The sequence below is a fragment of the Macaca thibetana genome, chromosome 2, assembly GCF_024542745.1.
Source record: "Macaca thibetana thibetana isolate TM-01 chromosome 2, ASM2454274v1, whole genome shotgun sequence".
NCBI classification, from domain to species: domain Eukaryota; kingdom Metazoa; phylum Chordata; class Mammalia; order Primates; family Cercopithecidae; genus Macaca; species Macaca thibetana.
In genome coordinates, this window is record NC_065579.1 from 107,347,997 (window position 1) to 107,371,150 (window position 23,154).

The window sequence follows — 23,154 nt, forward strand, 5'->3', positions numbered from 1 at the left end:
TCCCTACAAGTCTATGTTTCCACCAATTACTCTTAAATAATATTTAATAACATCCCCCTTTCCCTCTCAAAACTGTTCTAATTTAGATGAAACATTATATGGTCACAAAGGTCTGGGTTAGCAAATCTGGAACTATTAATACTTTATGTGTATACCAACATTAAATAAATATACTATGAATAATAAAAGCCAGGTTTCTCACCATGGGAGAAAGAAGTGACAAATAAGCAAAGGGAACCCTGTGGTGTTGGACTGAAATCAGACATACCTGAACAGGGACATGACGACTGACTGGCAGGCAGATAGAGACAGACAGGCAGATAGATAGATGGATGAATGGATAAAGAAATGAACGAATAACAGAGATAGAGACAACCATACACATGTTTTTCCCAACTGTGTCAATTAAGAGGGACTACAAAAATGACAGCTAGTCACAATAAGCAAATATAGTGTACAAATTTTGATTTATTTCTTTTCTTTTTTATTTTTGAGACAAAGTTTTGCTCTGGTTGCCCAGGCTGGAGTGCAGTGGCGCGATCTCGGCTCACTACAAGCTCTGCCTCCTGGGTACAAGTGATTTTCCTGCCTCAGCCTCCCAAGCAGCTAGGATTACAGGCGCCCGCCACCGGGCCCAGCTAATTTTTTGTATTTTTAGTAGAGACGGGGTTTCACCATGTTGGCCAGGCTGGTCTGAACTACTGACCTCAGGTGATCCACCTATCTCAGCCTCCCAAAGTGCTGGGATTACAGGCATGAGCCACCACGCCCGGCCTCTTTTTCATTTTTTTAGACAGGGACTGGCTCTGTCACCCACGCTAAAGTGTAGTGGTGCAATCTCGGCTCACTGCAACCTCAAGTCATCCTCCCACCTCAGCCTCCTGAGTAGCTGAGACCACAGATGTGCGCCAACATGCCTGGCTACTTTTTGTATTTTCTGTAGAGACAGGGTATTGTCATGTTGCCCAGGGTGGTCTCAAACTCCTGAACTCAAGCAATCTGCCCATATTGGCCTCCCAAAGTGCTGAAATGAGTCATGAACCACTGTGCCTGGCCCAAATTTTTTATTTTTAAATACCATCTTCCAATAAAAAAACAAACAAACAAGGACTTCAAGGAAAAAAAACCTTATTCTGATTCTGAGATAGGAAAAATACAATTAGAGCCTGGAATATCTTGTGATGCCAGAAAGTAAGGAAATGATCAAAAAATGGGAGTACGTTGAAGGAACATACAAGACAACTAGAAGGATCTCACTGGCTACATGTGGGACAATTTGAGCAATAAAATAAATAGTGAGAGTAATGCATTATAACTAATAGATTTAAATAAGTATCCATGAGTCCACACTGATATAAATAAACATGGGAGAGGGAACAGATCTTCCTTAGAGTAGAAAACCAGTTAATAAATATTGGGGAAAAAAAAGATAGAAATAGAAAATTACTAGTAGACAAACACCACAGAGATAAACATTGCAGGAGCCGGGCGCAGTGGCTCATGCCTGTAATCCCAGCACTTTGGGAGGCCGAGGCAGGTGGATCACAAGGTCAGGAGATCGAGACCATCCTGGCTAACACAGTGAAACCCTATCTCTACTAAACATACAAAAAAAATTAGCCGCGCGTGGTGGCAGAACGGAACGGAAAGGAACAAGGAAAGGAACAAGGAAAGGAAAGGATAGGAAAGGAAGGAAAGGATAGGAAAGGAAAGGAAAGGAAAGCAAAGGAAAGGAAAGGAAGGGAAAGGAAACGAAAGGAAACGAAAGGAAAGGAAAGGAAGATTAAAAAAATAAAAATAAAATAAAAGAGATAAACATTGCAGGCAAGAATTATTGATGGATTCTAAAATACTATGATGAGAAACAGGGTATCCGCAAAATCTCAAAGGTTCTCCCAGTAAGATTCTTGTTAACTTTAAAGGGGAAAACAGCAACATTACAGTGAAAAAATCTGGCAGATGTCATGTAACTAACCAAAGTTTGCATCAATATCATGTATCTCTGATTTCATACAAGATAACTACAATATCATTCCTACAACATTATTGCCAAATCTGCACAAATTCAATCCAATCATGAGAAAAAAACAAATCCAAATTGAGGAATATTCCACAAATAATTGACATGCAATATAGGCTCATCAAAAATGTCAAGTCCATGAAAGACAAAGAAAGAACGACGAACTGTCATATACCAGAGGAGACTATGAAGACATGACAAATAAATGCAATATGGCAACCACAGTCACTGGAAAATGCAAGTGGAATCCTAGAGACAGCCAGAGACGGAAAGTCTCACATTCTGTGTAAAAGTCTTCCCCCGCTAGTCACTACCTGTTCTATCACTATCCTAAACACTATGGTTAATATCGACTATGTTTCCACACTATGTTAATTAAATTATGCAGTATGAATATTTTTTGAGTGGAGCTTCTCTTGTCGAACATTACTTATATGAATACATCACAATCTATTCAGTCCACTTCTACTAGTTACTAGGTATTTGGGCAGTTCACAGTTTTGGGAAGCTACAAATAATGATGCCATAAACATTTTTGCTTGTCTCTTGGTACATACAGACATGAATTTCTAAAATAGATAACCAAACTGTTTTCCAAAGTAGTTGTACCAATTTAGTTTCCGAATAGCATATGATAAATCCTTTTGCTCCATTCTTTTTTTTTTTTTTTTGATACAAAGAGTCTTGCTCTGTCACCCAGGCTGGACTGCAGTGGAGTGAGCTCGGCTCACTGCAAACTCCACCTTTCAGGTTCGAGTGATTCTCATTCCTCAGCCTCCCAAGTAGCTAGGACCACAGGCATGGGCCACCACACCTGGTTGATTTTTGTATTTTTTGTAGCAACAAGGTTTCACCATATTGGCCAGGCTGGTCTCAAACTCTTGGCCTCAAGCAATCCACCTGCCTCAGCCTCCTAAAGTGCTGGGATTACAGGCTTGAGTCACAATGCCTGGCACCTTTTGCTCCATTCTAACCAACATTTTTGTATTTTCAGTCTTTTTCACATTTTTTTTTTTTTTGAGACGGAGTCTCGCTCTGTTGCCCAGGCTGGAGTGCAGTGGCGTGATCTTGGCTCACTGCAAGCTCCGCCTCCCAGGTTCATGCCATTCTCCTGCCTCAGCCTCCCGAGTAGCTGGGACTACAGGAGCCCACCACCACGCCTGGCTAATTTTTTGTATTTTTAGCAGAGACGGGGTTTCACCATGTCAGCCAACATGGTCTCAATCTCCTGACCTTGTGATCCGCCCGCCTCGGTCTCCCAAAGTGCTGGGATTACAGGCGTGAGCCACCACGCCCAGCCCCCTTTTTCACTTTTAACCATTTTGGAAGGTGTGTCATGTATCTTATTGTAATTTTAATTTGCATTATCTGATTATTAAGTTGATAACCTTTATATTTATTAGTCATTTAGATTTCTTCTTCTGGGAAATGCTTAAGTTCCTTACCCATTTTTAAATTCTATATTGTGGACATCAGTTCACTGACAGTTGTATTGCAAATATTTTTCTCATTTTCACTATGATGTCTTTTGATAAACAGAAGCTCTTAAATTTATTGCAGTCTAATTTATCAATATTTTTCCTTAAAAAGTAGTGCTTTTTCTATGTATATACATTTTTTGGGGTTTTTTTGTTTTTGTTTTTTTTCCCTGAGACAGAATCTCCTTCTGCCGCCCAGGCTGGAGTGCAGTGGCGCGATATCAGCTCACTGCAACCTCTGCCTCCCGGGCTCAAGTGATTCTCCTGCCTCTGTCTCCTGAGTAGTTGGGATTACAGGCGTGTACCACCATGCCTGGCTGTTTCGTATTTTTAGTAGAGATGGGGTTTCACCATGTTGTCTAGGCTGGTCTCGGAACTCCTGACCTCAAGCAATCTGCCTGCCTCGGCCTCCCGAAGTGCTGGGATTACAGGCATGAGACACTGCACCCAGCCGCTTTTTCTGTATTGTTAAACAAATCTTCTCCTATCCTTAAAGGTCATAAATACAACAAACTATATTATTATGTGTAAGCCTATCATAGTTAAAACTAACATCCACCTGGAATTAATGAAGTTAATACGAAGTTAAATATGGGTAAGGTTTTATTTGTTTCAACATGTGTATACAATTAAACCAGCACTTTTCCTGACCACTATAAGTCATCACCTTTGTAAGAAATCAAGTGTGCCTACAAAAGTGGATCTGTGTCTGATTTACTTTTCCTTAGAGGAGCACTATGCTATCCTAATTAAACTCGGTATCCAGTATAGCAAGTCTTCTCATTTTGTCTTACTCCTTAGGTATGTCTGGTATGCTTGATCCATGATACATCCATATAAAAATCAGAATCAGTTTGTCAGTTTCTACCTAACATTATATATATATGTATTTCTTGGAATTTAATTTGTTTGCAGTAAATCTACAGATCTAGTGAGGGATCTTTCCAATAATGACTCTCTCATTACATGAACAAGGCGTATCCATTCATGTATAAAGGTCTTTATTTTACATCAATAATGAATTGGAGTTTCCTTACAATTATTATTAATATTTTTGGAAACAGGGTCTCTCATCCTGCCGCCAGACTGAAGTACAGCGGCACAATCTTGGGTCACTGCACCTCTGTCTCCTGGGCTCAAAGGATCCCCCTGCCCCAGCCTCTGATGTAACTAGGATTACAGGTGTGCTCCACCATGCCTGGCTAGTTTTTAATTTTTTTTTTTTTTTTTTGTAGAAAAGGTCGCACTATATTGCCCAGGCTGGTCTTGCATTCCTGGACTCAAGCAAATTCTCCCACCTTGGCCTCCCAAAGTGCTGGGATTACAGGTGTGAGCCACTGCACCCAGCCTCCTTGCAATTTTTTTTACATTTAATCCTAGACATTTTACGTTTTTGATGTTACTGTATTTTCATTTAGTTTCAAATATTTCAAAGTTTCCCCTGAGATTGCTTCCTTTATCCATGTGTTATTTACAAGCGTGTTGTTTAATCTCTAAGTAACTAGGGACTTTCCAGCTATCTTTCTGTTATTGATTTCTAGTTTAATTTCACTGTGGTCTGAGAGCACACTGTATGATTTCTATTATTTTAAATTTGTTAAGGTGTGCTTTATGGGCCAGAGTGTGGTCTATCTTTGTGAATGTTCCATGTGAGCTTTAGAAGAATGTGTTCTGCTGTTGTTGAACGAGTCTATAGATGTCCATTATATTCAGTTGATTGATGGTGTTGCAGAGCTCAACAATGTCCTTACTGATTTTCTGCCTGCTGGATCTGTCCATTTTTGATAGGAGAGTGTTGAATTTTCCGACTAATAATGTTGAATCCATTTGTTTCTCCTCGCAGTTCTACCGGGTTTTTTATTCATGTATTTTTACATTCTGTTGTTAGGTGCATACATTTTAAGGACTATTATGTCTTCTTGAAGAACTGACCCCTTTATTATTATGTAATGTCCTTTTTTTTTTGAGACCGAATTTCGCTCTTGTTGCCCAGGCTGGAGTGCAGTGGCGTGATCTCGGCTCACCGCAACCTCCACCTCCCGGATTCAAGCAATTCTCCTGCCTCAGCCTTCCTGAGTAGCTGGGATTACAGGCATGAGCCACCACACCCAGCTAATTTTGTATTTTCAGTAGAGACGGGGTTTCTCCATGTTGGTCAGGCTGGTCTCGAACTCTCAACCTCAGATGATCCACCCACCTTGGCCTCCCAAAGTGCTGGGATTATAGGCATAACGTTTTTCTTTATCCCTGATAACTTTCCTTGCTTTGAAGTCAGCTCTGTCTGACATTAATATAGCTACCTACTCTTTTTTTTGTTTGTTTTTGAGACAGAGTCTCGCTCTGTTGCCCAGGCTGGAGTGCAGTGGCGTGATCTCGGCTCACTGCAAGCTCGGCCTCCTGGGTTCATGATGTTGTCCTGTCTCAGCCTCCTGAGTAGCTGGGACTACAGGCGCCCGCCACCACGCCTGGCTAATCTTTTTGTATTATTAGTAGAGACGGGGTTTCACTGTGTTAGCCAGGATGGTCTCGATCTCCTGACCTCGTGATTCGCCCGCCTCAGCCTCCCAAAGTGCTGGGATTACAGGTGTGAGCCACCGCGCCCAGCCTACTCTTTTTTTTTTTGTTAGTGTTAGCACGGTGTATCTTTCTCCATCCATTTACTTGTAACCTATATGTCTCTTTATATTTAAAGTGCTTTTATTATAAACAACATATAGTTGGGGCATATTTTTTGATCCACTCTGATAATCTCCGTCTTTTTAACAGTGCATTTAGACCACTGACGTTCAAAGTGATTACTGATATAGTTGGATTAATATCTACCACATATGTTAGTGTTTTCTATTTGTTGCCTTGTTCTTTGTTTCTATTTTGTCTTCCACTCTTTATCTGCCTTCTGTGGTTTTAAATAAGCATTTTATGGCCGGGCGCGGTGGCTCAAGCCTGTAATCCCAGTACTTTGGGAGGCCGAGGCGGGTGGATCACGAAGTCAGGAGATCGAGACCATCCTGGCTAACACGGTGAAACCCCGTCTCTACTAAAAATACAAAAAACTAGCCGGGCGTGGTGGCGGGCGCCTGTAGTCCCAGCTACTCGGAGGCTGAGGCAGGAGAATGGCGTAAACCCGGGAGGCGGAGCTTGCAGTGAGCCGAGATCGGGCCACTGCACTCCAGCCTGGGTGACACAGCGAGACTCCATCTCAAAAAAAAAAAAAAAAAAAAAAAAAAAAGCATTTTATAATATTCTACTTTGCCTTCTTAGCATATTATATTTTTCTAACTGTTTTTAGTAGTTGCCCTAGAGCTTACAATATACTTTTAAACTAATGCAAATCCACTTGGTGATTTTAAAAAAACCCTTATAATAACAATTCTAATTCTGCCATTTCTTCCCCTGTATCATTGCTACCATTTATATAGATAAGCATGCCTTAGCACATATTTATACATAAGCATACATAATCAAATAAATTGTTGCTGTCATTACTTTTTTTGTTTGTTTTTTGAGATGCAGTCTCGCTCTGTCACCCAAGCTGGAGTGCAATGGTGCAATCTCAGCTCACTGCAACCTCCGCCTCCCAGGTTCAAGCAATTCTCCTGCCTCAGCCTCCCAAGCAGCTGGAATTACAGGCACTCACCATCATCCTTGTCTAATTTTTGTATTTTTGTAGAGACGAGGTTTCACCATGTTAGCCAGACTGGTCTTGAACTCCTGACCTCAGGTGATCCTCCCGCCATGGCCCCCCAAAATGCTGGGATTACAGCCATGAGCCACCGTGCCTGGCTTCTATCATTATTTTGAATAAACTGTTACATGTTCCCTCAATAAAGAATAAGAAATATTGGGACAGGCATGGTGGCTCATGCCATAATCCCAACATTTTGGGAGGCCAAGGCAGGAGGTTCACTTGAGGCCAGGAGTTCAAGACCAGCCTGGGCAACATAGTAAGACCCATCTCTACCAAAAAATATATATATTTTTAAGTTAGTTAAGCATGGTGGTGGGCATCTGTAGTCTCAGCTACTCTGGAGGCTGAGGCAGAAGGATTGCTTGAGCCTGCTGCAGTGAGCTAGGATCACACCACTGCACTCCAGTCTGGGCAACAGAGCAAGACTCTTATCTCTTAAAAAAATTAAAAACAAAAAGGAGAAGAAGAAAAAAAAAAAATCAAAGGTTTTCTTTTGCATTTTAAAATTCCTTCTTCAAAACAAAAAAAACCACACACATTCCTTCTCTAACACTCTTTTTTTTTTTTTCTTCCTCAGAAACCATATGCAGGCAAGGACAGGGAGGAGTGAAATACTTAAGGCATTTAAAGCAAACAGCCACTAATTTAGAACTGTGTATCAAGCAAAATTATCCTTAAAAAGTACTAAAGATTTTCTCAGGCAAACAAAAATTAAGGGATTCTGTCACTAGTAGATCTGCCTTACAAGAAATATTAAAAGAAATTATTATTATTATTTTTTTTTTTTTTGAGATGGCATTTTGCTCTTGTTGCCCAGGCTGGAGTGCAATGGCACAATTTTGGCTCACTGCAACCTCCGCCTCCTGGGTTCAAGCGATTCTCCTGCCTCAGTCTCCCGAGTAGCTGGGATTACAGGTGCTTGCCACCATGGCTGGCTAATTTTTGTAGTTTTAGTAGAGAAGGAGTTTCATCATGTTGGCCAGGCTGGTCTCGAACTTCTGACCTCAGGTGATCCGCCCACCACAGCCTCCCAGAGTGCTGGCATTACAGGCATGAGCCACCGCACCTGGCCCAATTCTTTACAAAGAAGGAAAATTATATCAGTCAGAAACTCAGATCTACATAAAAAAAGGAAGCACATCAGAAAAGAAATAAAAGAAGGTAAAATAGAATCTTTAATTTTTCTTTTTACTTTTTTTTTTTTTGAGACTGAATCTACTGTCGCCAGGATGGAGTGCAGTGGCACAATCATAGCTCACTGCAACCTCAGCCTCCAGGAGTCAAGCGATCCTCCCACTTCAGCCTCTCTAGTAGCTAGGACTTGTAGTACATGCCACCACGCCCAGGTAATTTTTAAATTTTTTGTAGAGACAGGGTCTCACTACATTGATCAGCCTGGTGTCGAACTCCTGGGCTCCAACAATCTTCCCACCATGGCCTCCCAAAGTGCTGGGATTACAGGCATGAGCCACTGTGCCCAGTCTAATTTTTCTTATTCTGAATTGAACTATCAGATAATTGCTTGTTCAAAATAATAATAGCAACAAAGTATTTGGTGATCATAGCTTATGAATATTATAGCTTATAAATTAATGAATGACAGCAATGTTATAAGAGACATGAGGGAGGAATTGGCAATACTTTGGTATAAGCTACTTGCACTACCTGTGAAGTGGTATAGTGTTACTTGAAAGAGGACTTGGATTAGTTGTAAATGTACACTGCAAACTCAAGGGCAACCACTAAGAAGAAAATAGAAAACATGTTAAGAGCACAGTGTTAAGTTAAACAAAACAGACAAAAAAGGACAAATATTACACAATTCTTATGTGAGGTACACAGAAAGAAGAGAGGTTACCGGGGTGTCAGGGAAGGACAGAATAGAAAGTATTTAGTGTATATAGTTTCTACTTGAGATGAGAAAAAAAAGTTCTGTTGATGGATGTACAACATTGTAAATGTAATTAATGTCACTGAACTATGCACTTAAAATTATTAATATGAGGTCAGGTACAGTTGCTCACACTTGTAATCTCAGAACTTTGGGAGGTCAATGCAGGAGGACTGCTTGAGCCCAAGGGTTTGAGACCAGCCTGGGCAGCACAGTGAGACCCTGTCTCTACAAAAAAAAAAAAAAAAAAATTAGCCAGGCATGGTGGTGCATGCCTGTAGTCCTATCTGCTCAGGATGCTGGGGTGGGAGGATTGCTTGAGCCTAGGGGTTCAAGGTTACAATAAGCTATGATTGCACCAATACATGCCAGCCTGGGCAGGGTCTTACTTTTATAAGATCCTGTCTATAAAAATAAATAAATAATTTTTAAAAAGTATTAAAATGGCAAATTTTATGTATATATTACAATTTTTTTTTAATGTAGTGGTTGCCGAAAGGTTTTCAATATGCATCTTTAATTACAGTCTACTTACAAATGACATTTTACCACTTCACATGTTATATAAAGATCTTAGAATGGTATACTCCCAATTCTCTTTTCCATCATTTGTGTTATTACAGTTACATATGCTATACACACACAGTAAATTTCTACTAGTTTTGCTTCAAAGTTATCTTTTAGAGATACTGAAATTAAGAAAAAATGAACTTTGTATCTATCTACATTTATACCACTCCCATAATTCTTTGTGTAGATCCAAGTTTCTGTCTTATATCAAATTCCTTCTGTCTTAAGAAGTTTCCTTACTGTTTTTTGTAGTGAGGTCTCCTGGTAATAAATTCCCTTACTTTCTGTTTTCCTTTAAAAAGTCTTTATTTCTCCTTCACTTTTGGATGAAATTTTTGCTAGATATAGAATTTCGGGTTAAGTTTTTTTCTTTCAACATCTTAAAAATCTTACCCAACTATCTGGGTTGCATAGTGTCTGAAAAGAATTTTCCTCTTTCTCTTTGGTTCTCAGTAGTCTGAATGTGATGTGTCTGGGCAGGTTTTATTTGTTTAGTAATTATTCTGTTTGCATTCTCTGAGTTTCTTGGATCTGTGGTATAGTATCTTTCTTTTCTTTGGAAAATTGTCCATCTCATCAAATATCTTTTCCTCGCTCTTTTTCCTTCTGAGATTCCAATTACAAATATATTACACTTTTTGATATTATCTCACACTGTTGGTTGCTGTGGTCTCTTTTAAATTCCCACTCTTTTTTTCTCTTTGTATTTCAATCTGGGCTATTTCTAATGATCTGTCTTCAAGTTTACGGATCTTTTCCTCAGTTAATCTACTGGTGAGCCTACCAAAGGCATTCAACTTTGTTATCACATTTTTCATTTCTATTATTTCTATTTCATTTTTTCTAATACCTTCCACGTCTGCAGGAATTCCTTTTCTGTTCATGCATGTTCTCCACCTATTCTGCTAGAGCTTTTAACATGTTAATCACAGTTTTAAAATTCCAACATCTAGGTCATATGAGTCTAGTTCTGTTGATTGCTTTGTCTTTTGACACTTTGCTGTTTGTCTCTTGTTTCTTTATGTGCCCCATAACATTTGGTTGGAAGTCAGACATTATGTATAGAACAGTCAAGACTGAGGCAAATAGTATTTATGCCTGGAAATGGGCATGTTTCTTCCTTTCTTAGGCCTTTAGTTTGAGAGAGAAAGTTAAGTTAATCTAGTCGGAAGTGAAGCTGGATTTGTGTTTTATTGTTGCTATGGTGCATTCACAAGTACACCACAGGCTCCAAATTCCTCTAGTATTATCTAGGATTTAGGGTATAGCTCATTTGCCAAAGGGTTTTTCTTTTTATCTCAATGTCTGCTGTTCCACCCTCAGATTTAGGTCTTTTGTTGGTGACTGCACCTCAGAGACCATCTCTTTCCATGCTCTTGCCTCTCCCATACAACAGACCGCATTTTTCAACACTCTAACTTGGTGGTGAGGAACAGGTAGGGGAGAGTATTCCCTGAGATTCAGCCACAGTCTTGGAGGCTCTTTGCCCCTGGGTCTAGAGGGTGAGAACTTCTCAGTGATCCTACCTGTCCCTCAACCTCAACTGCAGGGAATCCATAATGCTACAGTATGTATTCCTATCCCTCTCCCAAGGTACAGAGGGCTTATTTTCCCTTCTATTCTATTTTGCGGGTATAATAGGTCTGTATCTTTGTCGCAGGATTATTAAGAGTTTGTAATCCTTCCCTAACAGTTTAAAGTTTTTGTCCTAGAGCATGCAGGTAACACTTAGTGCCTTTCCCACAGCGGGTGCCTTTCCTTCCACCAGAATGCACATGAACAAGGCTTTTTCACTCTTTGAGACGCTTTCTCCCTGCAAATCTGATTGATCTCTAATTCCTCCTTCCTGTGTTCCAAACTGGATCCTGTAAAACTCTTGCCATAGGCCTGCACATCCATCTCCTTTGATTTGGAGATCTGAGTTCTACCAGCTTTGCCTATGATCTGCTAGCCACAAGCATCCCATCTCAGAATCTTCCCACACTCACGCGTGATTTTCACTGTATTTGGCAGCCCTTCACCACAGATTATGATTCAGATTTACTAATATTTCCTACATTTTACAATAAAGAAGTTTTGCATTTGTTTTCCACTCTCCTGGTGGCTTTGTCATTCAAAGAGGAAGAGGTGAAATCTGTTTCTTTAACATGACTTTTTTAGAACCAGAATCTTTGTAAGAAAATTTTATCTCCATTTGAATATCAGTACAAATAAATAAGCTTGGGTACGCACATATCAGAATAATAACAACATCAAAAACAAGAATTCGAAGGTATTATATAACCACTAAACAGGCTTTCCATGTTAAAAAAGAATACTGAAAACAATTACAAAAGATTAACCTCCTGGCTAACATGGTGAAATCCCGTCTCTACTAAAAAATACAAAAAACTAGCCGGGCGAGGTGGCGGGCGTCTGTAGTCCCAGCTACTCAGGAGGCTGAGGCAGGAGAATGGCGTAAACCCGGGAGGCAGAGCTTGCAGTGAGCTGAGATCCGGCCACTGCACCCCAGCCTGGGCGACAGAGCAAGACTCCGTCTCGGGGGGAAAAAAAAAAAATGATTAATCAATTCAATATGAAATAAAATCCTTATCTGAAATATGTAATTCTCACCACTTTAAGAGCGATATAAATGAACAAAGAATAATCAAAAAGGGCAGCTAACATGACTGGGTTTTTACATATGGAAAACTAAAAATAGTAGGACTCCCTGGGCATGGTGGCTCACGCCTGTAATCCCAGCACTTTGGGAGGCCGAGGCAAGCGGATCACAAGGTCAGGAGATAGAGACCATCCCGGCTAATATGGCGAAACCCATCTCTACTAAAAATACAAAAAATCAGCCAGGCATGATGGCAGGCGCCTGTAGTCCCAGCTACTCGGGAGGCTGAGGCAGGAGAATGGCGGGACTCTTTAGCATATAAAGACAACAGCTAAAAGAATATGGTCAAACCTCACAAAATCACAGACAACACTGACTGTGCGTCAGTGTCTTCACAAATCCTAGAAAAAAAGAACTATGCCCCATGGAACATTGCTATGGGCTAAACGGTTCACCCCAAAATTTATATGTTCAAACCCTAACCTCCAGTATGACTGTTTAGATATAGGCCATTTATGAAGGTTGTCTTAGTCCATTTAGGGTTGCTATACCAAAATATCTTAGACTGGAAAATGTATAAACAACAGAAATTTACTGCTCACAATTCTGGAGCCTGGAAACTCTAAAATCAAGGCTCCAGCGGATTCAGGATCTGGTGAGGGCTCGCTTTCTGCTTCAAAGATGGTGCCTTCTCTCATAACGGCGCAATCCCATTTATGAGAAAAAGTTATGGCCTAATCACCTCCCCAAGGCCCCATCTCTTCATACCACTGCAGTTGGAATTAGGTTTCAACATATAAATTTTGGAAAGGCACAAACATTTAGAGGTCAGAAGGATGGAGCTCTGATCTAACAGAATTGGTGTCCTTTAAGAAGAGACACCAGAGAGCTCTTTCTGTTTCTACCATGTGAGGACACAGCAAGGTGGCAACTATCTGCAAGCCAGAAAGAGGGCCCTCACCAGAAAGCAGCTACACACCTAGGCTTTCAGTCTCCACAACTGTGAGAAGATAAATGTCAGTTGTTTAAGCCACCTAGTCTATGACATTTTGCTATGGCAGCCCAAACAGACTATGACAAATATGAAATAAGTAGTTTTAGAATTAATTATTCTGTGTGTTTTAAGAGGGAGTTAGAGTAAACAGGTTAAAAACTAGGTCTAGGATGGACAGAGTGACTCACGCCTGTAATCCCAGCACTTTGGGAGGCCAAGGCGGTAAGATTGCTTGAGCCCAGGAGTTTGAGACTGGCCAACATGGTGAAACACTATCTCGACTAAAAATTAGCTGGCTGTGGTGGTGCACACCTGTAGTTCCAGTTACTTAAGAGGCTGAGGTGGGAGGATCACCTGAGCCCAGGGGATTGAGGCTACAGTGAGCTGTGATGGGCGACGGACTGAGACACTGACTGCCCCCCACCAGAAAAAAAACCTAGGTCTAGATATAAACTATGAACAAAATTTGGGGTACTTTCTTACATTCTAAAGTCATTACACAGGGCAATTATGTTGTCATTGACAAAGCATTAAACTGGGTTGTTAGGGCATAAAACCAAACTGCACAGGTCACTAATACGACATGTAAGTATGTATGTCATACTTTTGTTCTGCTCAGTAAGAGTGACAGCAAATAATGCTACTGAAATTACTTTCAATGAATGCAACAAAGTAAATGCAACAAAGTGCAATAATTTTTTTCAATTTATGACAAGGTTTTTTGACAAAAATAAAGGAATGTTCATAAATGGTCAAAAAGATAAGTCATGCATTGAGTGGCAGAAAATATACAAAACCAAAAAGGATTTTAGAATATGGCAAGTGTGACCGGGTGTGGTGGCTCATGCCTGTAATCCCAGCACTTTGGGAGGCCAAGGCAGGTGGATCACGAGGTCAGGAGATCGAGATCATCCTGTCAATGGTGAAACCCCGTCTCTACTAAAAATACAAAAAAATTAGCCGGGCATGGTGGCAGGTGTCTGTAGTCCCAGCTACTCAGGAGGCTAAGGCAGGAGAATGGCGTGAACCTGGGAGGTGGAGCTTGCAGTGAGCCGAGATCACACCACTGCACTCCAGCCTGGGGCACAGAGCGAGACTCCGTCTCAAAAAAAAAAAAAAAAAAAAGAATATGGCAAGTGTTCTTACTAAGCGTGGCAGGAGGGCAGGAGGAAAGAAAAAGCTCTTAAATTCTTTCAAGTACCACAAATTAAAATAACTTTAAATTCTCTAATGATAATACAGAGATTCGAAATAAAGGGATATAACACCAATAAGGCAAATATAGTTATTGCTTACATGTTTAAAAGACCCATAGGGAACTGCTGTGGACCCTGTTTCTTCTAGATAATCTTCCCAGCTTAATTCTATCTCTTCCATACCAGAGCCGGCATCTAGAATTAAAAATAAAACAAAAACAGGTGAATCCCAATTAAAGAAAACCCAAGGCATAAAAACATAAACCTAATAAACCTGACTTTACAGAATTTACTTCACGACTGATTTTGCACAAAATAATTAAGTGGGGTTTTTTTGTTTTGGTTTGGTTTTTTAAATGATAGGTGCCCTTAGTGCACTGATTGTCAACGAATCTTCACAGAACAGCAGTTTGACATGCTATCTCTTGCTGAAGAGGCACCCAAATCTAGATTTCACCCAAATGGATCATATAAAACTGGTGGGAGTATAAACCATTACTATCACTTTGGACTGAAATTTAGTATTCTAATGTCAAACATTGAAGATACTTAACAAGCATTTCAAACTTTTTTCAACTTGATCCTTTCTTAGCACTCTCTGAGTGAAAGATACTCCTAGTAAATATTTTAGCTTAATCAAAAAAAAGTGTCATTATCCTTGCCTCCCTTCTTTTTTCTCCATACCTTATAAACAATCCGTAGAAGAATTCTGTAGGTACTATCTTCAAAATATATCCAAAAGCAAGAAAGATCTCCTAACGTCACAACTAAATCAACTAGAGAACCAAGAGCAAACAAACCCCAAAGCTAGCAGGAGACAAGAAATAACCAAGATCAGAACGGAACTGAAGGAGATAGAGACACGAAAAACCCTTCAAAAAAATAAACAAATATAGACGCTAGTTTTTTGCAAAAATTAATAAAATACCCATAATCCCAGCACTTTGGGAGGCTGAGGTGGGCAGATCACTTGAGGTCAAGAGTTCGAGACCAGCCTGGCCAACACGGTGAAACCCCATCTCTACTAAAAATACAAAAATTAGCCAGGCATGGTGGCACATGCCTGTCATCCCAGCTACTCAGGAGGCTGAGTCAGGAGAACTGCTTGAACCCAGGAGGCAGAGGTTGCAGTGAGCTGAGATTGCGCCACTGCACTCCAGCCTGGGCAACAGAGCGAGATTCCATCTCAAAAAATAAATAAAATAAAATAAAATAAAAACTCTCAATAAACTAGGTATTGATGGAACATATCTCAAAATAATAACAGCCATTTATGACAAACTCACAGTCAATATCATACTGAATGGGCAAATATCATACGAATGGGCAAAAGCTGGAGGCATTCCCCTTGAAAACTAGCACAAGACAAGGATGCCCTCTTTCACCACTCCTATTAAACATAGTATTGGAAGTTCTGGCCAGGACAATCAGGCAAGAGAAAGTGAGAAAGGGTATTCAAATAGGAAGAGAGGAAGTCAAACTGTCTCTGTTTGCAGATGACATGATCCTATATCTAGAAAACCCCATTGTTTCAGCCCAAAAGCTTCATAAGCTGAGAAGCAACTTCCGAAAAATCTCACAATACAAAATCAATGTGCAAAACTCACAAGCATTCCTATACACCAACAACGGACAAGCAGAAAGCCAAATCATGAATGAACTTCCATTCACAATTGCTACAGAGAATAAAATACCTAAGAATACAGTTAACAAGGGAAGTGAAGGACCCCTTCAAGGAGAACTACAAACCACTGCTCAAGGAAATCAGAGAGGACACAAACAAATGGAAAAACATTCCATGCTCACAGACAGGAAGAATAAAAATATCATGAAAATGGTCATACTACCCAAAGTAATTTATAGATTCAATACTATTCGCATTAAACTACCACAGACATTCTTCACAGAATTAGAAACAAACTTTTACATTTCACAGGAAACCAAAAAAAGCCAGTATAGCCAAGATAATCCTAAGCAAAAAGAACAAATGTGGAGGCATAACCCTACCTGACTTCAAACTATACTACAAGTCTACAGTAATCAAAACAGCATGGTATTGGTATAAAAGCAGACACCTAGACCAATGGAACAGAATAGAGAACTCAGAAATAAGACTGCACATCTACAACCATCTGATTTTCAACAAACCTGACAAAAATGAGCACTGAGGAAAGGATTCCCTATTTATTAAATGGTGCTAGGAGAAATGACTAAGTCATAAGCAGAAAATTGAAACTGGATTCCTTCCTTACACCTTATACAAAAATTAACTCAAGATGCATTAAAGACTTAAATGTAAAACCCAAAACTATACAAACCCTAGAAGAAAATCTACTCACTAACATTCAGGGCATAGGCATGGGCAAAGATTTCATGACAACAGCAATCGCAACAAAAGCAAAAATTGACAAACAGGATCTAATTAAACTAAAGAGCTTCTCTACATAGCACAAGAAACGATCACCAGAGCAAACAGACAACCTATAAAATGGGAGAACATTTTTGTACCCTCTCCATCTGACAAGGTCTAATATCCAGAATCTACAAGGAACTTAAACAAATTTACAAGAAAAAAACCAACAACCCCATTAAAAAGTGGACAAAGGACATGAATAGGCACTTTACAAAAGAAGACATTCATGCGGCCAACAAACATAAAAAAAAGCTCAACCTCACTGATGATTAGAGAAATGCAAATCAAAACCACAATGAGATACCATCTATTGTCAGTCAGAACAATGAGTATTAAAAAGTCAAGAAATAGGCTGGGCAGGGTGGCTCATGCCTGTAATCCCAGCACTTTGGGAGGCCGCAGCAGGAGGATCACTTGAGGTCAGGAATTCAAGACCAGCCTGGCCAACATGGTGAAACCCCATCTCTACTAAAAATACAAAAATTAGCCAGGTGTGGTGGCATGCACCTGTAATCAAATCTACTCAGGAGGCTGAGGCAGGAGAATTGCTTGATGCTGAGAGGCGGAGGTGACAGTGAGCAGACATCACACCACTGCACTCCAGCCTGGGTGACAGAGTCAGACTCTGTCTCAAAAAAATTAAATTAAAAAGTCAAGAAACAACAGATGCTGTTGAGGCTGCAGACAAATAGGAATACTTTTACACTGTTGGTGGGAATGTAAATTAGTTCAACCATTGTGGAAGACAGTGTGACAATTCCTCAAAGACCTGGAACCAGAAATACCATTTGACTCAGCAATTCCATTACTGGGTATCTACCCAAAGGAATATAAATCATTCTATTATAAAGATACATGCACACGTATGTTCATGTAGCACTATTCTCAATAGCAAACACATGGAATCAACCCAAATGCCCATCAATAATAGACTGGATAAAGAAAACCTGGTACATATACACCATGGAATACCATGCAGCCATAAAAATGAACGAGAGTATGTCCTTTGCAGGGACATGGATGGAGCTAGAAGCCATTATCTTCAGCAAACTAACGCAGGAACAGAAAAGCAAACCCTACATGTTCTCACGTATAAGTGGGAGCTGAACAATGTGAACATATGGACACATCGGTGGGGGTGGGGGGGAAATACACATTGGGGCCTGTCAAGGGGGACAGGGGGAGGGAGAGCATCAGGAAAAATAGTTAATGTATATTGGGCTTAATACCTAGGTGATGAGTTGATAGGTGCAGCAAATCACCATGGCACATGTTTACCCATGTAACAAACGTGCACATCCTGCACATGTATCCCGGAAATTAAAAACAAACAAAAAACATATCTCAAATCGAATCACTTCCCACCATATCTACTGGCTATCTCTAGTCCAAGGCCTAGCCACATTATCTTCCACCTTTCAACTGCACTTAAAATCTAAAATCTGTGGGACACTAAAAAGGCTGTACATGACCTGATCCCTGGCTGCCCACCCTACCACTTTATCCCCAGCCAGACTCTCCATGCTCACAACACTTGGGTGACAATGAGGTTCTTGCCATTCTTTAATCATAGTCTTTCCACAAAGTCTCTACATTTGTTATTCCTCAGCTCAAAGAATCATCTCCCAGTGTCCTTCATGCTCCCTTTCATTCAAGTCTCTACTCAAATGTTCCCCTTCAGAAAGGCAACAGTATCCATCTTTCGGCTCTGCTTCCCTTTTCTTCATGGCATTCATTCCTATTGACAATATACCTGTTAGATCATAAACTCCATAAAGTCAGGAATTTGTCACCTAGATTCTTAAAATACTCTTGTTAAGTGAGCAAAGACTCAAGTACTCTATAATCCAATAATCTCACTTCACATAAACTCCCTAAGAGCAGAGATGGTTGTTTTTGTTTTTTTCTCCTTTTTCTTTTTTTTTGGTGGTTGTTGTTGTTGATTGACGTATTCCTCTGCCCAGAACAATGCTTGTTATATAGAAAATTCCAATAAACTGCTGAATGAGTACACCCTAGGGGAAACCATACTCCACATGACCACAAGGAGGTAAATATAAGGATGTTCATCACAGCAGCATTTGTATTATCAACAAACTGGAAGCAGTAAGTAGAATAGATAAGTTATGGCGATCCTTCAATGGAATACTACTATACAGCAGTTGAAATGAATGCTAGTGTTGACAGAGATAAGTCTCAAAAACACACATCAAGCAGAAAAGGCAAGTGCAGAATGAAAAGCACAGCTAGATACAACTTAGATTTCAAAACAAAACTTTGTAGTGTAATGTTTATGAATACATGCATATTAATATAAGAGTGTAAAGACAAGGATGAAAAGAATATGTATCAACTTCAACAAAGTTACCTTTGGGCATAAAGAGAAGGAAACAGATTAGAAGGGAAGTACAAAAGACGTTTAAACTGTATTATGTTCTACTTCTTTTAAAAAATGAAAATGGGCCGGGCGCGGTGGCTCAAGCCTGTAATCCCAGCACTTTGGGAGGCTGAGGCGGGTGGATCACAAGGTCAGAAGATCGAGACTATCCTGGCTAACATGGTGAAACCCCGTCTCTACTAAAAATACAAAAAACTAGCCGGGTGTGGTAGCGGGCGCCTGTAGTCCCAGCTACTTGGGAGGCTGAGGCGGGAGAACGCCGTGAACCCGGGAGGCGGAGCTTGCAGTGAGCTTGCAGATCGCGCCACTGCACTCCAGCCTGGGAGACACAGCCAGACTCCGTCTCAAAAAAAAAAAAAAAAATAAAAAAAAAAATGAAAAGGCATGAAAAGATGTTCAACATTACTAATCATTAGGGAAATGCAAATCGGAACTACAATGAAATGCCACTTCACACATATTAGAATAACTATAAACAAAAAGGCAAAAAATAACAAGTGTTGGTGAGGATGTGGAGAATTAAGAATGCTTGTATATTTCTGGTGGGAATGTAAATGGTACAGCCACTGTAGAAAACTGTATAGTACTTCCTCAAAATATTTTTTAAATTATCATATGATGATCTATCTATCTATCTATCTATCTATCTATCTATCTATCTATCTATCTTCTATCTATCTATCTGTCTATGCATGTCTGTGTATATACCCAAAAAGAATTAAAAAGAGGGACTCAAACATGTATTTGTACTCAAACGTTTATAGCAGCAATATTCACAATAACCAAAAGGTAGAGGCGACCCAAGTGTCCATCAACAGATGAATGGATAACAAAATGAATGTGATATATACACACAATGAAATATCATTTAGCCTTTATATTTAAAAAAAAAAAAAAAAAAAAAAGGAAATTCTGGCCCAGTGCGGTGGCTCATGCCTGCAATCCCAACACTTTGGGAAGCCAAGGCAGAGGATAGCTTAAGCCCAGGACTTTGAGACCAGCCTGAGCAACAGACGGAAATCTCGTGTCTACAAAAATATTTTTAAAAGTTAGCTGAGCATGCTGGTGAGTGGCTGTAGTCCCAGCTACTTGAGAGGCTGAGGTGGAAGGATCACTTGGGAGGTTGGGGCTGCAGTGAGCAGTGATCACATCACTACACTCCAGCCTGGGCTGTTAAGAGACCCCATGCTTCCAAAAATAAAGTTCTGACACATACTACAACATTGATAAACACTGAAGACATTATACTAAGAGAAATAAGCCCATCACAAAAGGACAAATGGATACCTACAGTAGTCAAATTCATAGAAACAGAAAATTAAATGGTGGGTTCTAGGGGCTAGGGAAACTGGGGAATGGGGAGTTACTGTTGAATGGATACGCCTTTCCATCTGGAAAGAAAAGGAGATGGATGGCAGTGATGATTGCACAACAATGTGAATGTACTCAATGCCAATAAACTACACACTTAAAAATTGTTAAAACGGCCTGTAGTCCCAGACTGAAGCAACAGAACTGCTTGACCCCAGGAGTTCAAGACCGTAGTGTACATGATTGTGCCTGTGAATAGCCACTGCACTCCAGCCTGGGCAATGTTGCAAGACCCCATCTCTTTAAAAAAAGTGAAAATGGTAAACTTTACATTATGGACATTTTACCACAATAAAAAATTAAAAACCAATATTGAACATTATCATTTATTAAATATTTATGCTAGGCACATGGCTGTTTGTTATAGTCTTTTCCATAGTTTTAATATATTTGAAATGTTTTCATTAGAAATAAAAAGCCAATAATAAAGATTGCTTTAAGGGCATCTTGAAAGTATAGGCCAGTAGAAAGTCAATTTACATTACTAAAACAAAATAAGGCTGGGCATTCGTGGTCCTTAGCAAGGACTCTAGGCCCTTAAATAGCATGTTAATTTAAAAATAAAAAATAAATAACAATTAAAATGATGAATCACTCAACTAAAATCTCTTACACAATGCTAAGAAGAAACAAGACTAACAATGTGATGAGATAATGAGCAAGATATATGATAGTTTATTAAAGAAATGCATAATCCTTAAATATATGAAAATGTGCAAATTTTATTTTAAGAGAAATGCAAACTAAAACGACAGAGATATCAGATTGAAAAGGATTCCAAAGTGTGACAAGCCTCTATGGTGAGGCTGTAGTTAAACAGGTAAATCATAATGACACAACCTCTGTGGAAGAAAACTTGGCAATATCTAACAAAATTACATATGTATTTACCTTTTGATCCAGCAATCCCACTTCTAGGAATCTATCCCAAAGATAAACTGGCAAGAATACAAAAAGACATATGTACAAAGCCATTCACTGCAGCACTATTTGTAATACCAAGATTGGAAATAACCCTAATGTCCATCAATAAGGAAATGGTTGAATAAATATGGTATATATATTCAGCACAGGTTGCTGTAAAAAGCAATGAGAACAGTCTCTATATACTGATGTGGAATAATCTCCAAAATATACTGTTAAGGGAAACCACACTACCAAACAGTATTTTTTGTTTGTGCCCGTCCCTACTTTTTGTATAAGATGGGAGAGAGGCCAGGCGCAGTTGCTCATGCCTATAATCCTAGCACTCTGGGAGGCCGAGGCGGATAGATCACATGAGGCCAGGAGTTCGAGAGCAGCCTGGCCAACATGGTGAAACCCCATCTCTACTAAAAATACAAAAATTAGCCGGGTGCGTGATGGCATGTGCCTGTAATCCCAGCTACTGAGGTGGCTAAGTCATGTGAATCATTTGAACCTGGAGGTAGAGGTTGCAGTGAGCCGAGATCATACCACTGCACTCCAACCTGGGTGACAGAGCAAGACTCCCTGTCTCAAAAAAGAAAAAAGAAAAAAGGAGAGGGAGATGTGAGTATGAGTATGTATGTGTATACACTCACATATATTAGTTTATATTTTAAAAATGAACACGCCGGGTGTGGTGGCTCCAACCTGTAATCCCAGCACTCTGGGAGGCCGAGATGGGCGGATCACAAGGTCAGGAGATTGAGACCATCCTGGCTAACATGGTGAAACCCTGTCTCTACTAAAAAATACAAAAAACTAGCCGGGCAAGGTGGCGGGCGCCTGTAGTCCCAGCTACTCGGGAGGCTGAGGCGGGAGAATGGCATAAACCCGGGAGGCGGAGCTTGCAGTGAGCTGAGATCCGGCCACTGCGCTCCAGCCTGGACGACAGAGCGAGACTCCATCTAAAAAAAAAAAAAAAAAAAAAAAAACAAAAAAAAAAACAACAGGAGAATAAAAAGTAATAAAACTGGTTATATATATGGAAAAAGAGAATGAATCAGTAATACCAGGTTTAAGTAAATTTCCATTTCCATTTCCATTTTCATTCTGTCACCCAGGTTGGAATGCAGTGGTGCGATCTCGGCTCACTGCAACCTCCACCTCCTGGGTACAAGCAGTTCTCTTGCCTCAGCCTTCCCAGTAGCTGGGATTACAGGTGCAGACCACTATGCCCGGCTAATCTTTTGTATTTTTAGTAGACATGGGGTTTTACCACGTTGGCCAGGATGGTCTCAAATCCCTGACCTCAGGTGGTCCGCCTGCCTCACCCTCCCAAAGTGCTGTGATTACAGGTATGACCCACTGCCTGGCCAGTTTTGACTTTAGAAGTATGCAGATTTATTATACAATTTAGAAACAATTAAATTGAAATAAAAAAATTATATAAATTTCAAATGAACTGAAACACATGAGCTAACTGTTGGTGGGAAAACCACAAGAAAATAGGATTCCTTTAAGTAATGTTATTTATTTTTATTTGTTTTTGAGACAGGGTCTTGCTCTGTCACCCAGGCTGGAGTGCAGTGGTACAATAAAAACTCTCTGAAGCCTCAACCACCCTGGC

General features: G+C 40.0%; 2 protein-coding genes across 8 annotated transcripts in view; both read right to left on the reverse strand.

The window, feature by feature from the left end:
• STIMATE (STIM activating enhancer) overlaps positions 1-23,154 on the reverse strand; it is a 239,118-nt gene that overhangs the window by 107,288 nt on the left and 108,676 nt on the right. The window lies entirely within an intron of this gene.
• SFMBT1 (Scm like with four mbt domains 1) overlaps positions 1-23,154 on the reverse strand; it is a 150,942-nt gene that overhangs the window by 36,508 nt on the left and 91,280 nt on the right. For 6 of the 7 annotated variants that reach the window (XM_050781076.1, XM_050781077.1, XM_050781075.1 and 3 more), the window contains one exon: positions 14,540-14,634. In XM_050781076.1, coding sequence (XP_050637033.1) covers positions 14,540-14,634 — 95 coding nt within the window. Of the gene's footprint in view, positions 1-14,539; positions 14,635-21,512; positions 21,560-23,154 lie in introns of all 7 variants that reach the window. The other variant, XM_050781081.1, reaches the window with a different exon arrangement.